The 16,905-nt window shown below is 37.3% G+C and overlaps 1 protein-coding gene across 1 annotated transcript in view; it reads right to left on the reverse strand.

The window, feature by feature from the left end:
• The window catches only part of INO80 (INO80 complex ATPase subunit), a 66,303-nt gene that overhangs the window by 37,812 nt on the left and 11,586 nt on the right, over positions 1-16,905 (reverse strand). Inside the window, exons 6-19 of the mRNA XM_075105575.1 lie at positions 15,238-15,358; positions 13,726-13,940; positions 12,636-12,689; positions 10,847-11,050; positions 9,380-9,575; positions 9,116-9,183; positions 8,580-8,789; positions 7,912-7,992; positions 6,582-6,677; positions 4,032-4,091; positions 3,280-3,422; positions 2,118-2,202; positions 1,477-1,594; positions 370-455 (exon numbers count right to left, since the gene is read on the reverse strand). Of these exons, the coding sequence (XP_074961676.1) occupies positions 370-455; positions 1,477-1,594; positions 2,118-2,202; positions 3,280-3,422; positions 4,032-4,091; positions 6,582-6,677; positions 7,912-7,992; positions 8,580-8,789; positions 9,116-9,183; positions 9,380-9,575; positions 10,847-11,050; positions 12,636-12,689; positions 13,726-13,940; positions 15,238-15,358 (1,737 nt within the window). The remainder of the gene's footprint in view (positions 1-369; positions 456-1,476; positions 1,595-2,117; positions 2,203-3,279; positions 3,423-4,031; positions 4,092-6,581; positions 6,678-7,911; positions 7,993-8,579; positions 8,790-9,115; positions 9,184-9,379; positions 9,576-10,846; positions 11,051-12,635; positions 12,690-13,725; positions 13,941-15,237; positions 15,359-16,905) is intronic.

Genomic DNA, 16,905 nt, shown 5'->3' on the forward strand with positions numbered 1-16,905 from the left:
AAAAGAATCCTAAATCCACGCCAAATCCTTCACAATGGCAATTTAAGATGTTTATCAATCAGTCACTATTGCATCAATCTCCTTCAATTAGTGATATTTCTGTCAACTTAATCAAGTTTTAAGATTTTTTTTTTAATTTGTAACTGTTAACAAAATGTTCCTACAAGTTTATTAATTAGGGGTTCTTCAGTTACATTCACACCTAATGAGATTGCTGGGATGTGGTGCCAGAAGCTGAAGGTCCATGACAGGCCTACAATCAAGTTTCAGGTATGTAGACTGACAAATGAGTTCGCAAAAGCCAGACTAGAGAACAGATCTATGATAACAAAGTTGAAATACTCATTCCAGACAAATACTTTTTCTCACCTTATCTGACAGCTCATTTTCCACATCCTTCTTGATTCGTCTCAACATGAAAGGCTTCAGGATCATGTGCAAGCGGGATAGCTGGTCTGAAATACAGGGAATGGGGAGAAGAAACAAGTACTTCACCAAAGAAGAAAACAATATGGTGGTCTAGTACAAATCAAGTCCCTTGCTGCTCAGCTATTTCCCCCCATATGAGTTCTCACAGCACAGAGTTGGCATTTCTCTGTTGATTTTTCTTTTTTTTTTTCACGAGCGGTGAGCTACACTTTTAACTTATTAATCTAAAGATCTGCTTCAAAGAATTAACTTCTAAAGCATTTTATGTGTTCTATATTCCTCTGGGCTGAACTATATGGGCTTAAATTTATCACTCACTATTACTGAAGAAGAAAGTTTCAGGTGAGACATTGCTAGTTCATGAAAAAGAGATCATTACACTTTTAAGTCTCACCTCCCAAAATTATAGCATCACAAAAACAGGTCATACTGCATTGACGGACAACTGCAGTCTTTACGATAACCTGTAAAAAACAAAGTTCTGGGTATCTGAGAACTCTTAAAGCCTTCACTTTTTTGACAAGTTCCAATTGTGCTGTCTCCTACTCCAATTACAAATCAGCTATTTTACCTAGCTAGATTTTTCTACATAATTATCCCCTAAAATTTACAGTGAAGATTTTTGTTAAAGAATTTTTATTCTTTTCTTCTTGAGCTCAAAAGATATTTAGTGCTTTATGTCATAACCTTAATATCCAGAGGTTGTAACATGCAGGAGATCTCCAAGATTATGTGCTCCGTAGAAACTTAGATGTATTCAAAATATTTGTTCTCCTGTGTTTGGGACAGAGGAGGACTGGACACAAGCAGCAAATAAACATTTTCACTACATTTTTCTATTCACTAGACATGCTACATTACAGTCAGAAACACAAACCTTGACATAAACTATGGACAGCAATCCATAACATTCCAACCCCATTATGCACCCTCTGCTTTAGATGACATTTCTCATACAAAAATGAAAGATAAAGTTTATTCATTAGTAGTTGGGAAAGGCAACAGATTTTTAATATAAAAACTACTGCAGCTACACACTGCACTCACTCTCATCAATGGCAGATTTGTTCTCTGCATGGCTCTCTATGTCCTTAGAAAACCATTCATTGAACTCTTCATGGGAATCAAACAGTGTTGGCATGATAAAATGCAGCAAGGCCCACAGCTAAGAGGAGAGAAGAAAACAGTAGATCAGCAAAAGTCACCCTACTGTGGACAAGGTTATTGGGGGTCCAAAACCCTTGCAGCTCTTCATGAGCAACGTCACTTTACTAGATCATGAGATGGCAAAATTAAACAAAAACCCAGCCACATCATCTTCCTGCCCCCCCAGGCAGATGCCAGATTTAACATCTTAACAAAACACCATTAGAAAGCAGTGAGAAACACTGTCATGCTGCATGTGCAATGATTTCAGCCAACAGAAGGAAAAGCCAGAAGAACTAGATTTCATCCTGTAATCTAGGTATTACTAACCACCAGGTATCTCAATTTTAATTTTTATTTGAATGCATGGCACATTTCCAAATTTCCCCCTCCCAGAACTGATTCCATGTTTGCTTGCCAGTGGTTTGCTACAAGCATGATCCCACAACCATACAAATACCACAGGTTTCTCAACTGTTCACATATATTTAGTATATATTCTTGTTATAAAGAAAAGTCCACTCTTGTGAGCTCCCAGATACCTCAGCCATCGTGTTCTGGATTGGGGTCCCAGTCAACAACAATCTGTTTCGGCACTGGAACTGTAGTAGGATCTTCCAGCGAACACTGATGAATAAAATTAAGAAAAATCATTAAAACTGTTTTGTAGAAGAATATGAAACGTAAGGTGTTTAAGACCCATTGCTTCCAATGACCTTCCCAAATGATTCTTGGAGGTCACTGGGTAAAACTGTCACAGCTACTCCGCAGTCTTTCAAAAAACAATTACAGGAAGAAGTAGCCTTTTACAAACTACGAAGAAATGTGCATAATTTATTTTTATTTTTCTGAGTATCTTTTTACTCATTTTTAATACAAATGCTTGGATACTAATAAAAATCTCATCATCAGAAGAATTAACTTCCCAAAAGAAACAGTTATGATGAATCAGAATGCCATGTATTTTTCAGACTTCACAACACTAAGTGTATGGGCCACTCTGGCAGGAGTGCTGAGCTATACATTACAATCCTCTTAGAGGGGCAGTTTCCAAAGAATGCTGAAGAGACAGACTTCGGCCAGAATGCGTCTGCAACTAAAGCAGTCTTTAACTTACTGTGTAGAGTTGCAACTCAGGCAAAGGTTATGGGAAAGCAATTACAGAAGTAAAGATGGACAAATCTACTACTTGAAAACAACCAGAAAACTTTCCGGCACAGAACCCTATGACAAAGATTGGGTTTTATTGCAGCCAACAGTATTGATGGGGTTCTGACCTTCATTTGTGTCTGGAAGTTCCACTGAAGAAGGAATAGAAGTAATGCATTTAATAGAGCCAATACAAGCAATACACACTAAGGACTACAGACTGTTCACTAAGCAGAATTCTGTGAGTAACCAGGAAAGAAGGTGAATAGCATTTCACACTGTTTTGTTTAACTGTCTTGTATTCTATCGAAGTTTCTGCTCTACAATTACTTTTTAATTACATGTTACGTGTTTGGAGAAGGCAAATCTAAATGCAAAAACTAGTGGATCGATCCAGCGTCCTAGTTATACAGACACTTAACTAGGCAAGACACTTAAAGTGTTTTATGTGCATCAGTTTTGACTTCTATCAGTTTGTATAATCTTGATGTTTTCTTGATATTTCTTTAAGAGGTTGATACAGAGGGAAAATTTTGTTTCCAGTTAATTTATTACCTGGAGCTACTCTTGAGTGCTTGCGCTTCATCCAGCACCATATATTGCCACTTCACTCGCTGGAAATACTTCACATCCTGGACTACTAGCTGATAACTGGTAATCACCACGTGGAAAGGAGCATCCTGAGTATACAGTGTCTTCTATAACCACAAAATAAGAAACAAATATCCACATAATGTAAATACATTGTGAAGAGTTCTCTTGTGCATACTGTAATTTCACACTTCTGTTTCATAATCTCTTCTTGTTATTATGGCATTTTTTCCCCAGCTGACTTTTAAAATTAATTACAGCACAGTTATTCAACTGGTGGATCTGGACTTCAGCCCATTAATCCCTGAACAATTTCAGATGCGCCAGACAAGACCCAGGCATTGAACCCCTCAAAATGCTGCTGTTAAATGAGGAACAGTTTAAAAGGCCTGCAGGGATGCTACACTTGGGCATCCTGAGTTAGGTTACTCAATTAGAATAAACAGTCCTTGACACTGGAACTTCCCACTTTATTTACAGAGCTCTAGTTTCTTCAACTGAACTCCACACTGCCCTGAATTTCCCTGTACTGTATTGCTCTCCAGCACAAGAGAAGCCTTCTACCTCATTATCTTAATGAAAATGCCACTACATGGATGAAGAAACAGAACTCTACATCTACACATCATTTAGCTTGGTGGGGTGTAGCAACAGTTTCTGGCTTATTCTTCACATCTAACAAAAATTGTCAAAGTACATGGGCATGCCAGTGTTACCTGACTCCAGAACTTCCTGATCACCTTTCTATCATGGGGATTTCCCCAATAAGGTAGCACCTGGAACAGCACAAAATAGAAAGACATTATTTTCAAATAAAGATATACCTGGTCTAGAATTTTATATTATGTATTCTACAAAGCGAGACACAGACCTCTTTCTCCAAAGCAATGAAAAGGGTCGTCATCTTTCTTAACACAGAAAAAAAAATCAGAAAGCACTTAAATATACTTTGAAACAGAGCATTCCAGGCAAACGTATCAAGCAACTTACGCCTAGTGCAAAGACTAGATCAAGCTATGATGTGAATCTCAAAATGCACAGTAGCATGTTACACACTCTAGTCAGGTTTTTCTAAAAATTAAGAATTATACTTCGCTTATGGCAGAAAGAGGACTGTCCTCAACTGCTACAATTAACCCTACAGGACTGGTGAGCTTGATCTCCTGTTTAACGTTCCCATTTGTCCCACTGTTTTTTATTTCAGAACTGTCCCCCAAAATTGGAGATAAAATTAAAACATCTGGCCTGGACACACTTAATATAAGAATTTTTAAAAGTAAGGACTTCTGCCAGAGAAATCTGTTAATCCATTCATAGCTCAGAACTTCATGGGTCCTATTACTCAGAACAGATCTTTGCAGTACACGGAAACCAGAGTTACTGGTTAATAATATTGTACTGCCATCTTCTGTCTGATGAAAGGACTACACCTGACTAAGACCAAAAGTGATGAATGCTAGTTTCTGAGGTTGCAAAAGGTCTTAAACATCTCCATCCTTCAACTCACAAGCTCCAAATTTCAAAGTGCTTTTAGCTGAATAGTCTTCCAACTATTCTGAAATAAGTCTGCTAGTAAAAAAACACCAGACTAACCAAAAAAGTTATTTGCCTTTTAGTTTACATATTCTGCCATGGACCTGAAGAAATTAATTCACTGATTTACTACAGGCATAATTGACTACACGCTTCTGTATGATTAGAAGCAGAAACAACTGGTTGAAAAGGATTGATCAAAGTCGTAGACATGTAACAGACATAAGTTTAGAAAACTTCTTTTTAAAAAATGTTCTGTTCCATGGATGAGGTAAGCGGTATTATGCAATAAACCCAAATAACAGCTGTATAATGACAGAAACAGACTTTTTTTAAAAAAAATTATCTTTTCACAAGCATCCTGGCTGCATTTTTAAAATGTTTTCTGTATGTCATCATTGAGAAGGAGAAAGCATAAACAGTGCTCGCCTGTTCTATACAATGAAATGATTAAAGCAAATGAGAGAATAAGTAGGCAGAATGGCCAACTGCTCTAATATTTTGTACTCCAGGGTTTTTAACCAGGGCCCCTATTGTTATGGGCTATGCAAATACATAAATGGATTATTTTTAGGGTTTTTTTTTAAGCAACTCCTCACTAACTTCCTCATATAGATACCTCAACCTATACACAACCATAACCAACACATGGTCTCATCAGGGATCTGCAGAGCAAGCTATTTGGTAAAAGGCAAGTCCTTTAATATTGCCCTACCCCAGATCAAGAAATCAAATATTACTTAATAGTAATTTCTTCAAAATATTTTCCTCCACCTTATTAAGTAGCCAAGAGAATCAAACAATTAGCCTGGATGTTACTGGCATACTGGTTACTTATAACTAGGTGTCTTTTACTGTTCTCACATGTTCCCTGTAAGAAAGAAAATTAGATGTTTAAAAAAAACCTGATTAAGATCTCTTCCTATCAAAGAGTACTACATTAACAACTCAAACATTTAGACTATAATCTATTCTTTGCAGATGTAACTGCAAGCTCCTAACACTTTCATCTATCTTTAATTCTAAAATTTCAGCACTGTTTCAGCAGTACACTTTCTTTTCAAATATTCCTTTACAACACTCCAAAGTTTTCCACTGGGGAATATGTAAGCAGCTTGTTTTTCACTAACTGATTGCTCCTTTCTTTCTACATTACTATGTTTTCCCATTCACAATGTACCTGAAGAACTCAATTTATTTTCTTCTAATCTTTTTGTTCTTATCTATTTGTTCCTCACTTCTCTCCTTTTTCTTGACTTGTTCTCTATGGTTCTTCCATTTTTCTGTAATAACAACGGCATTCTCTGTCCCTCTAATCTGTTTAGAGTTCAGTTTTGCTCACACACAATTTTTATTTTACCCAAATTGATATGAATGGCTGAAAACACTGCTCTAACGCCTGAAGAAATATTGTTCTTGTATTTGCTGCCAGGTCCACATATTAGAACTGAACAACCACCACTCCCTGCTTCAATTCCTCACTGAGAAGGTATCTTCAAGCTGTTGCAAAAGGAAAATCGTATGATTCAAGTAGGAATGTTTCTAAACACTAGATAATTGAATGCTCCAGAAAAAACAGGATGACAGGGGAAAAAAAAAAAGAGAATCAGGCTCATTACACAGTTTCAAATTCCAAGGTAATCAGGCATCCGGATGTGGCAAAGAACTCAGAGGAGAACAAAACAGTTTGCTTTTAAGAAAACAAAAATCACTTCCTTGCACATGCTTATTACCTTAAATTTAGGTACAAATCGGGCAAACTCCTGGTGCCAGTTGTTAAGCGTAGAGGCGGGCGAAATTATTAAAAAAGGTCCCCAGATGTTCTCTCTCTGGAACGTGGACATTAAAAAAAAAAAAAAAAAAAAGAAAGAAACCCAGAAATTGATCGGGGGGAAGGGACACAGAGAGTTTGATATAGCTTTACAACTACTAAATGACAGTGGCTACATAAGAGAGCGAATCATATCCAGCATAACAAAACTTCCTCCCAGCACAGCAGGGTGATACAGAATCAAACAGAGTAGATCTAATGTTTAACTAAGACTTATTTCATAACAGCAAACAGGAACAACCACCACTGTGTCAATCTGGCTCACTCCTGAAAGTTGCCACCTTCACATTACTAAGAGCCCCTGTCATTTGGAGGAGGAAAAGAACTTCAGGTTACACTGGCAAGCTTTGCTCCATCCCATCACATTAGAATGCCCTCTGGTGAAGAACAAAGTTGTGCCATTAGTGTACTGGTAGTTACAAGCTGGCCTGTAGAAGGGAGAGCAGGAAAAAGTTAAAGCCCTGTGTAGGCTTCCAAAAATCTCAAGTTGCAGTGCACCAGGCAGACAAGCCTGTCGGTTATGCCTTCCATACAGATGAGCTCAAGAGCCTTTGGCTCTGCACTCTGTTCCACAACTGTGACAGACAGTGCCAGTGAACTGGTATCAAAAGTAATAAACAAATGCACATAACTGTCATTTGGTCACTACTACAGCTAGTTCTGCTCTCTGTACCACTTGGTTGATATCTCCTATTTAAGGCAAGGGACTGGATGCTAATCAAGACCTTTTTTTAAAAATAAAGACATCTACTTCTGCATAAAGAAGTAAGCTCCTCTTGCTTTTTCTGTTTTGTTTGTCTGCCCTGGCACAGAGAATAACTATGCTTCCTGAAAAAAAACCACAAATAAGAAAAGCCAGACTGATTGCCATGAAGCTCAGAATTTGGGCTTAATTTCTACAAGTCTCTCTGATTTGTAGAAGTCAGTGAACCATGATGTCTATAACTTGTTCTCTTATTAGGCTTTTGCATTAAGTGCAAGTGAAAAGATATTACTCCGTGAATAAACAAAAATTCCATTTTTATTTATGTATATACTTATACATACACACACACAGAGGGATCTACATACATCCCCTTTCAAAGGTGTAGCTATAAAACACAGGGAAATGCCACAGCTAAAATGCCTTTTAAGACACTTGAGTTTTATAAACTTGAATTCATTTCAAACATGTGGAAAGTATGCATCTTCTATCAAGCATATTGACCAGCAATAAGCTATAATCCACCTACCTCAGCCAGATGTGCAAGGAGAGCAATACTTTGTACTGTTTTACCCAGACCCATTTCATCTGCTAGAATTCCATTGATGCCCTGCAAAAGATCCATAAACGAACACCTTTCATCTTACTACTTTTTAATCCATACAGGACTAGCAGAATGGTTGCTACTGAATTTAGGGGGAGCAGCCCCAGCATAACAACTCTGGAACACCTTATTGTCTCTTACATTTTCTACTAAGAGATAATTTATCCCAACTGCACTTTCATTCATTTCTTGGGCTGATTTTTCCCTCAGCCTGCCTGCACTTCGTGATCATGTTGCCAACTGGGTATGCACACATGGACAAGGCTGCCTGCAGCCTACCAGAGGACCAAAGTCTGAAACAACACGCAGTTCCAAACAGCAGAAGTTTCCTCAGCATATGATCTAAGTGATAAACAGTTCTATAAATATCCAACATAATGAATCCTGAACTTAATGACCCATTCAAAGCTGTTATTTCCTAAATAATCAAGAATACTGATAGGTGGCTTACCTAGTATATTCCTTTCTTCTAAAGACATTACAGATTTAGTATATATGGTCTATTTTTAAAACCATTAAATTTTTTTCACCAAGTTTACTCTAATGACGTAAATAATAGTAGTTTTAAAAATTTGCAAGATGTGCTAAGATACCTGCTCATATAGGTTGGCCAGCCAATTCATGCCTTTCAGTTGGTAACCTTTCAGTTTTCCATTGAAAATAGTGGGCTGTGGAATATCTTCTCCTGCCCGGATAGACGGGTTTGCTAAACTGTAGCTCTCTCCAAAGCCAGTACCAGACTTGTTAGCAGCCCGTAAAGCAGCTGCCCGACTCTCCTTTGCATCTTCATCAAATGATCTGGTCTAAACAGGAAGAGGAAAGTACGCATAAGATAATGAACATAGTAATTTAGCAAGAAACTGTAGAGTAAGAGGCTTTACACTTTACATTAACACATAGGATGTCTGCCAAAAACTAACAGAAAACAAGCCTGTTCCTATAGCCCAAATCTTTACATTCTGGTTTTCTACCTATTTAGCACAGAAAGTGCCAATGGAATTAAATTCTGATCTGGCATACAGGATTAAACAAACCTACTTGACTTGGCTGCTATTAAAGATACTGTTTCTGTGGCCTTTACCAATCACACTGCTTTCTCTTCTACTTCATGGATCCAAAAAATACGTACCCGGGCCTGATGAATCTGGTAGGCATTCTCAGCATTCTTCAGAGCTTGGGCCTTGTAATAGTTACTATCTGAAAACAACATTGCCGTGTTAGAGTTCTGCAGCAGTAACTGCCCAAATTAACACACAGGTAAATTCTGGTAATTATAGCAGTGCTTCTTACACAGAAACTTTTTGTGCTTGAAAAGTTAAGTTTGCACAATAACATGCAGAGTACAGTAAATTTCAAAAAAGTGCACAGGAAGGATTGTAGATGAATCGCTTACCATAATCATCTTGGGTGATGTTGACCACCACTCCTCCACCAATATCGATCTGCCTTTGGGTAGAGCTGTCTTCCAGTTTGCGCAGGATTTCCTCCTGTATTCCATCATGTCCTATATCTCGTTTACGACTCATAAAATGGGCATATAATTCAGTTTGTGTGATTAGGAAGTTAAGTTTTCGCTGCTGCCTCTTCGCCTAAGAGAAGAGCATTTACAAAAAACAGATGACCAGGACAAAGGTTTAGTGTTTTAAATGTAATTAAAGAAAAAAAATATTAATCTAATAATATATCAACAACTAATCTATCTAGATTATATTATGCACATGACCCTGGTATCAAAATGCTAGAACACTAATTGCACATAAGAACACCGACCACCACCATGAACACCTATATTAAAATATAAAATTGTTGTAAAACAAAGTTCTTTTAAATTCGGGAGTCATGGCAAAGAACACCATAATTTAATAAAAGAAAGCTTAAAAGTTTCTTTTACACTAAAAAAATAAAGATTGACAAAAATAAACAGGATTTTAGGGGTCTACAGTAAAAGAATTGAACAGTTAAACCTCTCATGACAACCTAACTCTAACATTCTGTTATTTACTAGTAAAGAGAATTATGGTAGAATACATGAGATACTTCACTAGGTAATACACTTGAGAAATTATCATGGTCTGGGGTTCAGCAAGACGTTGTTAAAACTCTGTTCATTGTTAGGTTCTGGTTAAAAAATGCTGTAGTTAGAAGTTGCCTGTTAATCTAAGTCAACTGAAACCTCCACAAAACACTTATGAACTTGCAAGAATGAGAGCAACAACAATAAATAAAAGCATAATGAGCATAAAACTAAACATCATGTATTCTAAAGATTCAACCATAGCTCATCACCACACATGTGAGGTAACAACCATAAATCCAAGTAGAGAGCTTTGGCAAGAAAGTTTTTTCTTAAATTCAGCCCCTATTATTCTGTCGGGGAGCCCATGAAGCTGTCACTTGGCCCACAGGAAAGCAAACACAGAAAAATTTTGTGCCCCATATATAAATTATTGTATCAGTTTACAGCAGCAGCATAAAAAGAAGAGTGAAAAAACCAAAAATCCAACGGCAATGAAAAGGCAGTTTGCCTCCTGGACCCAGAATGACGTATGAATCATCACAAAAGCCTGGCCCTTACTAACACTTGAGTTATGTATGTCTGTGAGACAGGCTGCTTGCCTAACACCTTCCTCCATTTCATTCACCTGTAAAGAATTTATGCAGTTTGAAGGTTTTATCAGCTCTAGCTAACATTAGAAGAATTATGTAAAGAATTTTAAGACAGCAGTAGAAATACGTGGAATACCACTGAAACAGAACAAATAACTGAATTCCATGGCCTGGATTTGGAAACTCAAATTATCCAGCCACTTCTGCGCCTCCTCAACAGACTAATCATCAGCAATCTGTGTTTTTGCTATACCTCTCTCATCTCTTCATCCAGCTTGCGTTGCTCCAGAGCCTCTTTCTCAGCTCGTTTGCGATGCTCTTTTTCTACCTTTTCATACTTCTTCCAATAGAGAAGCATCTCCTTGGTAAGACGACGCGCTCGTGGTAGAGTTTCCTTACAGTTTTTCTGGGCCTGGAGAGCAGCTCGACGTACCTCCCTCATGCACTGATGGGCAAGCTAGAGCAAAATAACGTTTTGGAAACAGTGGTAAAATGGGCAGATCTTAAAGAAAGGCAGCAATGAACAACATCAAATTGTTATTTTAATTACAACCAAGTCTGATCCTTCAGAAGAGAAAAACTGTGATACTTTACTCAGCAGTAATGCTTTTGAAAGGGCATGACAGAACAGGAACTTCCAAAAACGTCCCGAGATGGTGAAGAAGACAAAACCTGAAGACAGCTTCAGCGTGGCACGGTACTTAAAGGATTGGTCTGGTGGGTAGGTCCTTGAAAGGGACTCAGGAGGCCAGAGTTCAAGGCCTGCCTGCAACTCTGACTCATCTATTCTAGTCACTCTTCTGTGGCAGCCACACTTTCTCACTGTTTTAATAAGGCTGCTACAATAGCAGTATTGGTGGAATACAGTCCCATTCACATGTTAATACACTGAAAATTGAGGGAGTATCCTACAATTTTCCTACCATCTCATGGAGAAGCATAATAGTCATTTTTTCATTCTAGTATAAATAAATTAATGCCATTGTCATAATGGTCAAAATTGCTGGGTTTGATGTTTGTGATAGGTTTTTTTTCCTCTGCTAAAATCTGCACATCAACAATTCTAACACAGAGATTTCAAATGGTCAAACAAAACAGAAACAAAGAAAAAAAAGAATTTCAAAATCTTTAAGTCTGCTGCATCACTCACTTGCTAAAAGGCAGTTTGTGATACCTACATATACAATAATCGCAGGCTACTTGCCCAGACATAACAAAAAAATCCACTCTCTGATAGCTAAGGAGGAGCACAGCACAGAACCTACCTACCGCAAAGTTTCTTAAACATACACAGGCAGGTCCTGTTTTCTGCATCCCTTACACAGAAAATTCTCAATCTCTGGATAACATATATACAGAACAGATAATTTCCTGTATCATCTTGTCTCTGACGATTCTTAGCTATATACTTGATTACCTTTTCATAAGCCATATAAACGAATCAGACACTTGAGCCGAACACTTAAAAAATTCTCAGAAAGCCATTCCCAAGCATTCCTAAAGTAAAGCCTTCTAGGTAGAAACACTGACACTTCTCAAAGACTCTGATGAGGAGATAAATTCCTTTCACAATCACTTAAGCAGAAAGTTGTTCTATTTTTTCCTCTCAGCTCCTATATATATTTATGTAAATTAACACATTTACTATTCTAAGAGCCCCTTTGATTTAAACAAGAATGCTTAAACCAGCAAATTCTAGCTAGTGGACAGATGGACAGTTCAAAAGCCAAGGCGTGCCAAAGTCATTAATTTATCATATCAAAGATCAGTCAATTGAAAATGTATAAACTGAATCTTATGAAAGCCAAAAAGATCTTGTGAAAGAAATTCGTGTTGCTCGTTTCATCTGTTGCTTATGAAATATGCCAAAATGACACACCTAAAAAATGAAAAGCCTTATACTAAGCTACAAATTACGTCTATACAGTACTTTCTTCTACGCTGCTCTGTTAGTACCGTCATGATTACAAGAAACATAAAGAGGTTACAGTTTGCTTATTACATCCAGTATGAGTAACAGTATAAAGCTAAACAACACTTACCTTTTTGCTGTTGGTTAGGAAAAGGTTGCGAGCTGAGGCTTTTTGTTTGTATGCCTATAAAAGAATACCATCTTAAAATCAGTTCAAGGACAGTGGCTTCACCGTTATTTTAAAAGATCACTATCCAACCTTCAGCAGATATACGTGCCAATCTCAGCCATGCACACTATTGTATAATTGGGTACAGGTACCATATTTTTTTATTTTGACTGAAACAGCTTTTCATCTTTAGTTATTGAAAGCATACGTAAATGTATTCCCACTCTTGAAGGAAGCATGCTAAAACACCTCCTTCTTCAGGATCGTTTCTTTAAATACTACTATTGCAAAGCAGGGTTCTCCTATTCCACTGTTATCACTGAAGTAAACAACAAAAATTTCCACTGTTTCCCAAAGATGTTAAGAATTAATGTGGATCCTGTGTTCTTCACGTGATCAAAACCCGTCTTCTGAAAAAATAAGGTACTGCACATATCCTTTGCCTGGCTGTTAAGTTCATAGAGGATGCTATAGCCATCACTCATATTCAACTTCCTAGAATTCAGAGTCTGTTAACTGTGAATTCCAAAAAGCAGGTTTTAAGCTCCACTCTGATCACATCGCAGAAAACTAGCGACAGTTAACCCAGCTTTCTATTTCAAATGTGTCTGAAGCTCATCCTGTAATACAAACACTTTTCCCTAGACTGTTTCTGAAGTAAGTTTCCAAAGACATACATGCTACAATGATTGAAACACCCCTTTCCTGAACTTGATGTAAAACCTAGATATTGGTTTGCTCTACTTTGCTATCCTGAGGATTAGTAGGAGTACCTGCTAGAGTTTACTGTACTATTCATAGAAAAGGGTTGGATAGCTAAATGAAAGCAGTGGCAAAGCACTGCATGATCCGCTTCGATATCATTGGTGATAAGAAATTCGAACTACACTTCGCTTATAGATTACAGAATATCAGTTGGGTCATTAATGACCACCAGAAAAACCAGGTCTTACTTCACTCTGGTTTTCCAAGCATTAACTCCCCACTAAGTTAACTTTCTATTTCACTGTCTTGCCATTGTCACTGATCTTGTGCCATTAGTCAAGCTCACCTTTGGCAACTCCTTTTTAACAATGCTAAGCCACACTTTCCGCCGACGCGCATTAAGTTGCTCAATAGTCAAATGCTTTTTCTTGGACCCAGGTGGTGGTGTATCATGAGAAAACTTGGCAAAAACTTTGGTCTGGTGATGGTGGCGTCGTGGTGACTCCTCTGAAGACAGTTCTTCATCCCGCCTCCTCTTTTTCTTTACTTTTTTCAACTTGCCTGCATGGCAACAATGATCATAAAAATAAATTTCTTCTATTTTGGGGAGACATTTAGTCAGGTATCTCTCCTGAGTAAACGATCCTAGTCAATTTATCTGTGGAACCAACAAAACCACCAAACTTATCCACATTTGCTGATTCTGGTACCATCCATTTATCATATTAGATATTTCCTCAACACTTCATAAATGGAAAGATTTTCCTGTTCAATAAACAGAGTGGTGAAATATAATTCTTCCACACAGTGAAACATGCCTTAGAAGTTAAAATGTCTGGGATCTGCTGCAATGGTTCTTGCTTTGTGGTAAAATTCTACTTAAAGACATGTAAAGATAAGACATTTAAAGGTAACAACATTAGAATTTGGTAGGATAAGTCTCAAACTAAACTTCTCAACAGTTGAAAGATATAGGCTTGTTATCATGTATTACAGATACCACCTTTCAGAGGAAACTGATACCAGTATCAAATATTTAAAATATTCTTTGAGTATGCAAAATCATGGATGTTGCAAGACTAGCAGAGGAAAAAAAAAAAGCACACAGTTAAAGGAACTTGTAGAAAGATAGGAAGGAAGCCCAAAATAGCCCTCTTAAAACACAGCTCAAACTTAAGTACTTGCACTAGAGAGGATTCACCTCACGCTGACAGTTCATAGCCTTCTCTTCCTGCTTCCTTACAGATTTACAGCTGCTGCCAGCTCAATCAAGAAAGGAAACTGTACTTCCTGGCAAACATGCATCTCAGAAAGTCCAGCTGAGAGGTTACAGAAGTAATTCTATTTTAACTCACATTGGACATAAATTCTGAGTTCCCTCTAATATTCAGAAAACAGTCACGCTCCCTATAATTTCTTGTTCACTAGAATTACATATTCAGGAATAACTGCATCAGGTACTGTGTAAGTTCTTACCTTTTTCAAGGAACTACCGTGTTTTCAGAAAACTCTGAGTAAATAGGCCATGATACACAACCGTATTTATGGATTCTGAAGCAATTAATAAAGCTATACGGTACTTACTGCATAACACACTCATTCTAGATTCAGAGGCCCACAAACAAAAATCTAAAGCCATAAACTCTCAGTTCACTCTAGCTCTTTTGTTCACTCTAGCCTTCTAGAAGCCAGAAGATAATGCACAGTATTTTCTGAAGATTTTTTTTTCTTTGACAGAACTGGGTATTTCTATGCAAAACCCAAAGGTTTTGAATATATATGTTTATTCAAAGGAAATAATGTAGGAAAGAAGTTTAATCACAGCAGCCATTTAAAAACACAAGGTTAGTGATTTTACCTTTTAATTTTTTCTCTTCTTTAAACTTCTTTTTCTTGGGCCCTAGCAGGTGGCGCTGCTGCTCGTAGTAAGGATCATGTGTGGACAGCAGACCTGCACTGTAGTACTGATACTGCTGCAACTGAAGAGGATGCAAAAGAGCACAGTAATGGAAAACAGATATAGCAGATTACAGAAATAGCAGGTAAACAAGTTCAGATCTTGATCATAAATAAAAAGAGAAAACATGCACTTCTCCATATTTAGCAGAGTTATCAAGGATCATACAGCGTCCAGACTGAAACCACTGCTCCCAGAGGTGGCCTCCAAGTTCTGTGCAGGTAGCCAAGCCCACCCAGTTAAGTAAAACAGGAAGAGCAGGCAGCGAAGGTTACGCTTTCAAAGCATACTCCTCTATCTTTTCCATACAGGTGCTGCCCAGCAAGACAGCACATGACATGGAGTGGTCTGATCATGGACCTCTTATTTGTTTTGCTTGCATTCCCAAATTACATACGTGTTCTACTTTATCATTCCAAAGGATGTAAAAGGATGGGTTTAGATAAAAGACATTTAAAATATTTCCACAAGGGCAAACAACTTGCACATTCAGATTGTCAAGTAAAAATATAGCTGCCTCGGCATGTTTTTCCCAAATTATAAAAAGAAGTCAGTATATTCCAAGTATCATTCAACTAAAATAATAAAAGAAGTACACACAGGTTATGTATAAACCGACAAATTGAAGACAGCACAGGTCAGAAATTAACTATTTAAAACATAAGCTTACTATTAAGTTAATAGACGACTTTTGAAAGGTGAGAACATCAGCATAAACATACTTTTTTGGACAGATGTGTTTCCCCCCCTCATGACTGTGTACTGCTGATCTGACCATACCCTGGTTACTTCCACTGGATATTATTTCTTACTAGTCTGGAAATAAATATTTGTGTCAAATCTAACAAAAGTTATGACCTGCGTAAAAACTGGGTGTATGAATATTTGTGTAGTTATGCAATATTTCAAGAAGCTAACATGATCTCGGTTTAGAACTTAACAGATAAACAAAGGAAAGAAGTGGACAGATGCAAAGACCAGGGTGGGAAAATATTTCTTCACTCTTCTGGAGAAATTTCAAAAGAATATTAAAGACAAATTTTAATTTCAGACACATCCTCTGATGTGAGAATAGGATGACTTCCTTCATCTTAGACTGCCTTCTGGTGCAATTCAAAACAGCAATGAAAATAATTTCTTCCAAAGCCTTATAATTTGAAGAAACATATTATTAGAATCAAAACAGTAATAGAATTTGGCCTAATATTAAGTAAAATGCAGAAATGTGGCAGACTATTTTCTTATAGGAAAGGAAAAAAGAAAATATGAGAAGAAAATCCAAAATAAAGAAGAAAGGTAAGAATGAAACGAAAGTCAAGTAAAACCCCGAAGAATGACACAAAACACTACAGAAGGAAACTAGGAACTCCCTTTCAAGCAGGTAAACATCACCTTACTACTCAGCACCTCAACAATGATGCAAGTATGCTGCTTTAGTTTTAAATATATAATTTTAGTCTTGAACAGCAGCTACTACCCATATCAGAATTTAACCCACAACACTTCAATTTTCATACATATTACCCAAATCTTGTATTCTACCACCCCGTATTTGCTCTAGTGACTAGG

Source organism: Phalacrocorax aristotelis, chromosome 10 (genome assembly GCF_949628215.1).
Source record: "Phalacrocorax aristotelis chromosome 10, bGulAri2.1, whole genome shotgun sequence".
Classification (NCBI taxonomy): Eukaryota; Metazoa; Chordata; class Aves; order Suliformes; family Phalacrocoracidae; genus Phalacrocorax; species Phalacrocorax aristotelis.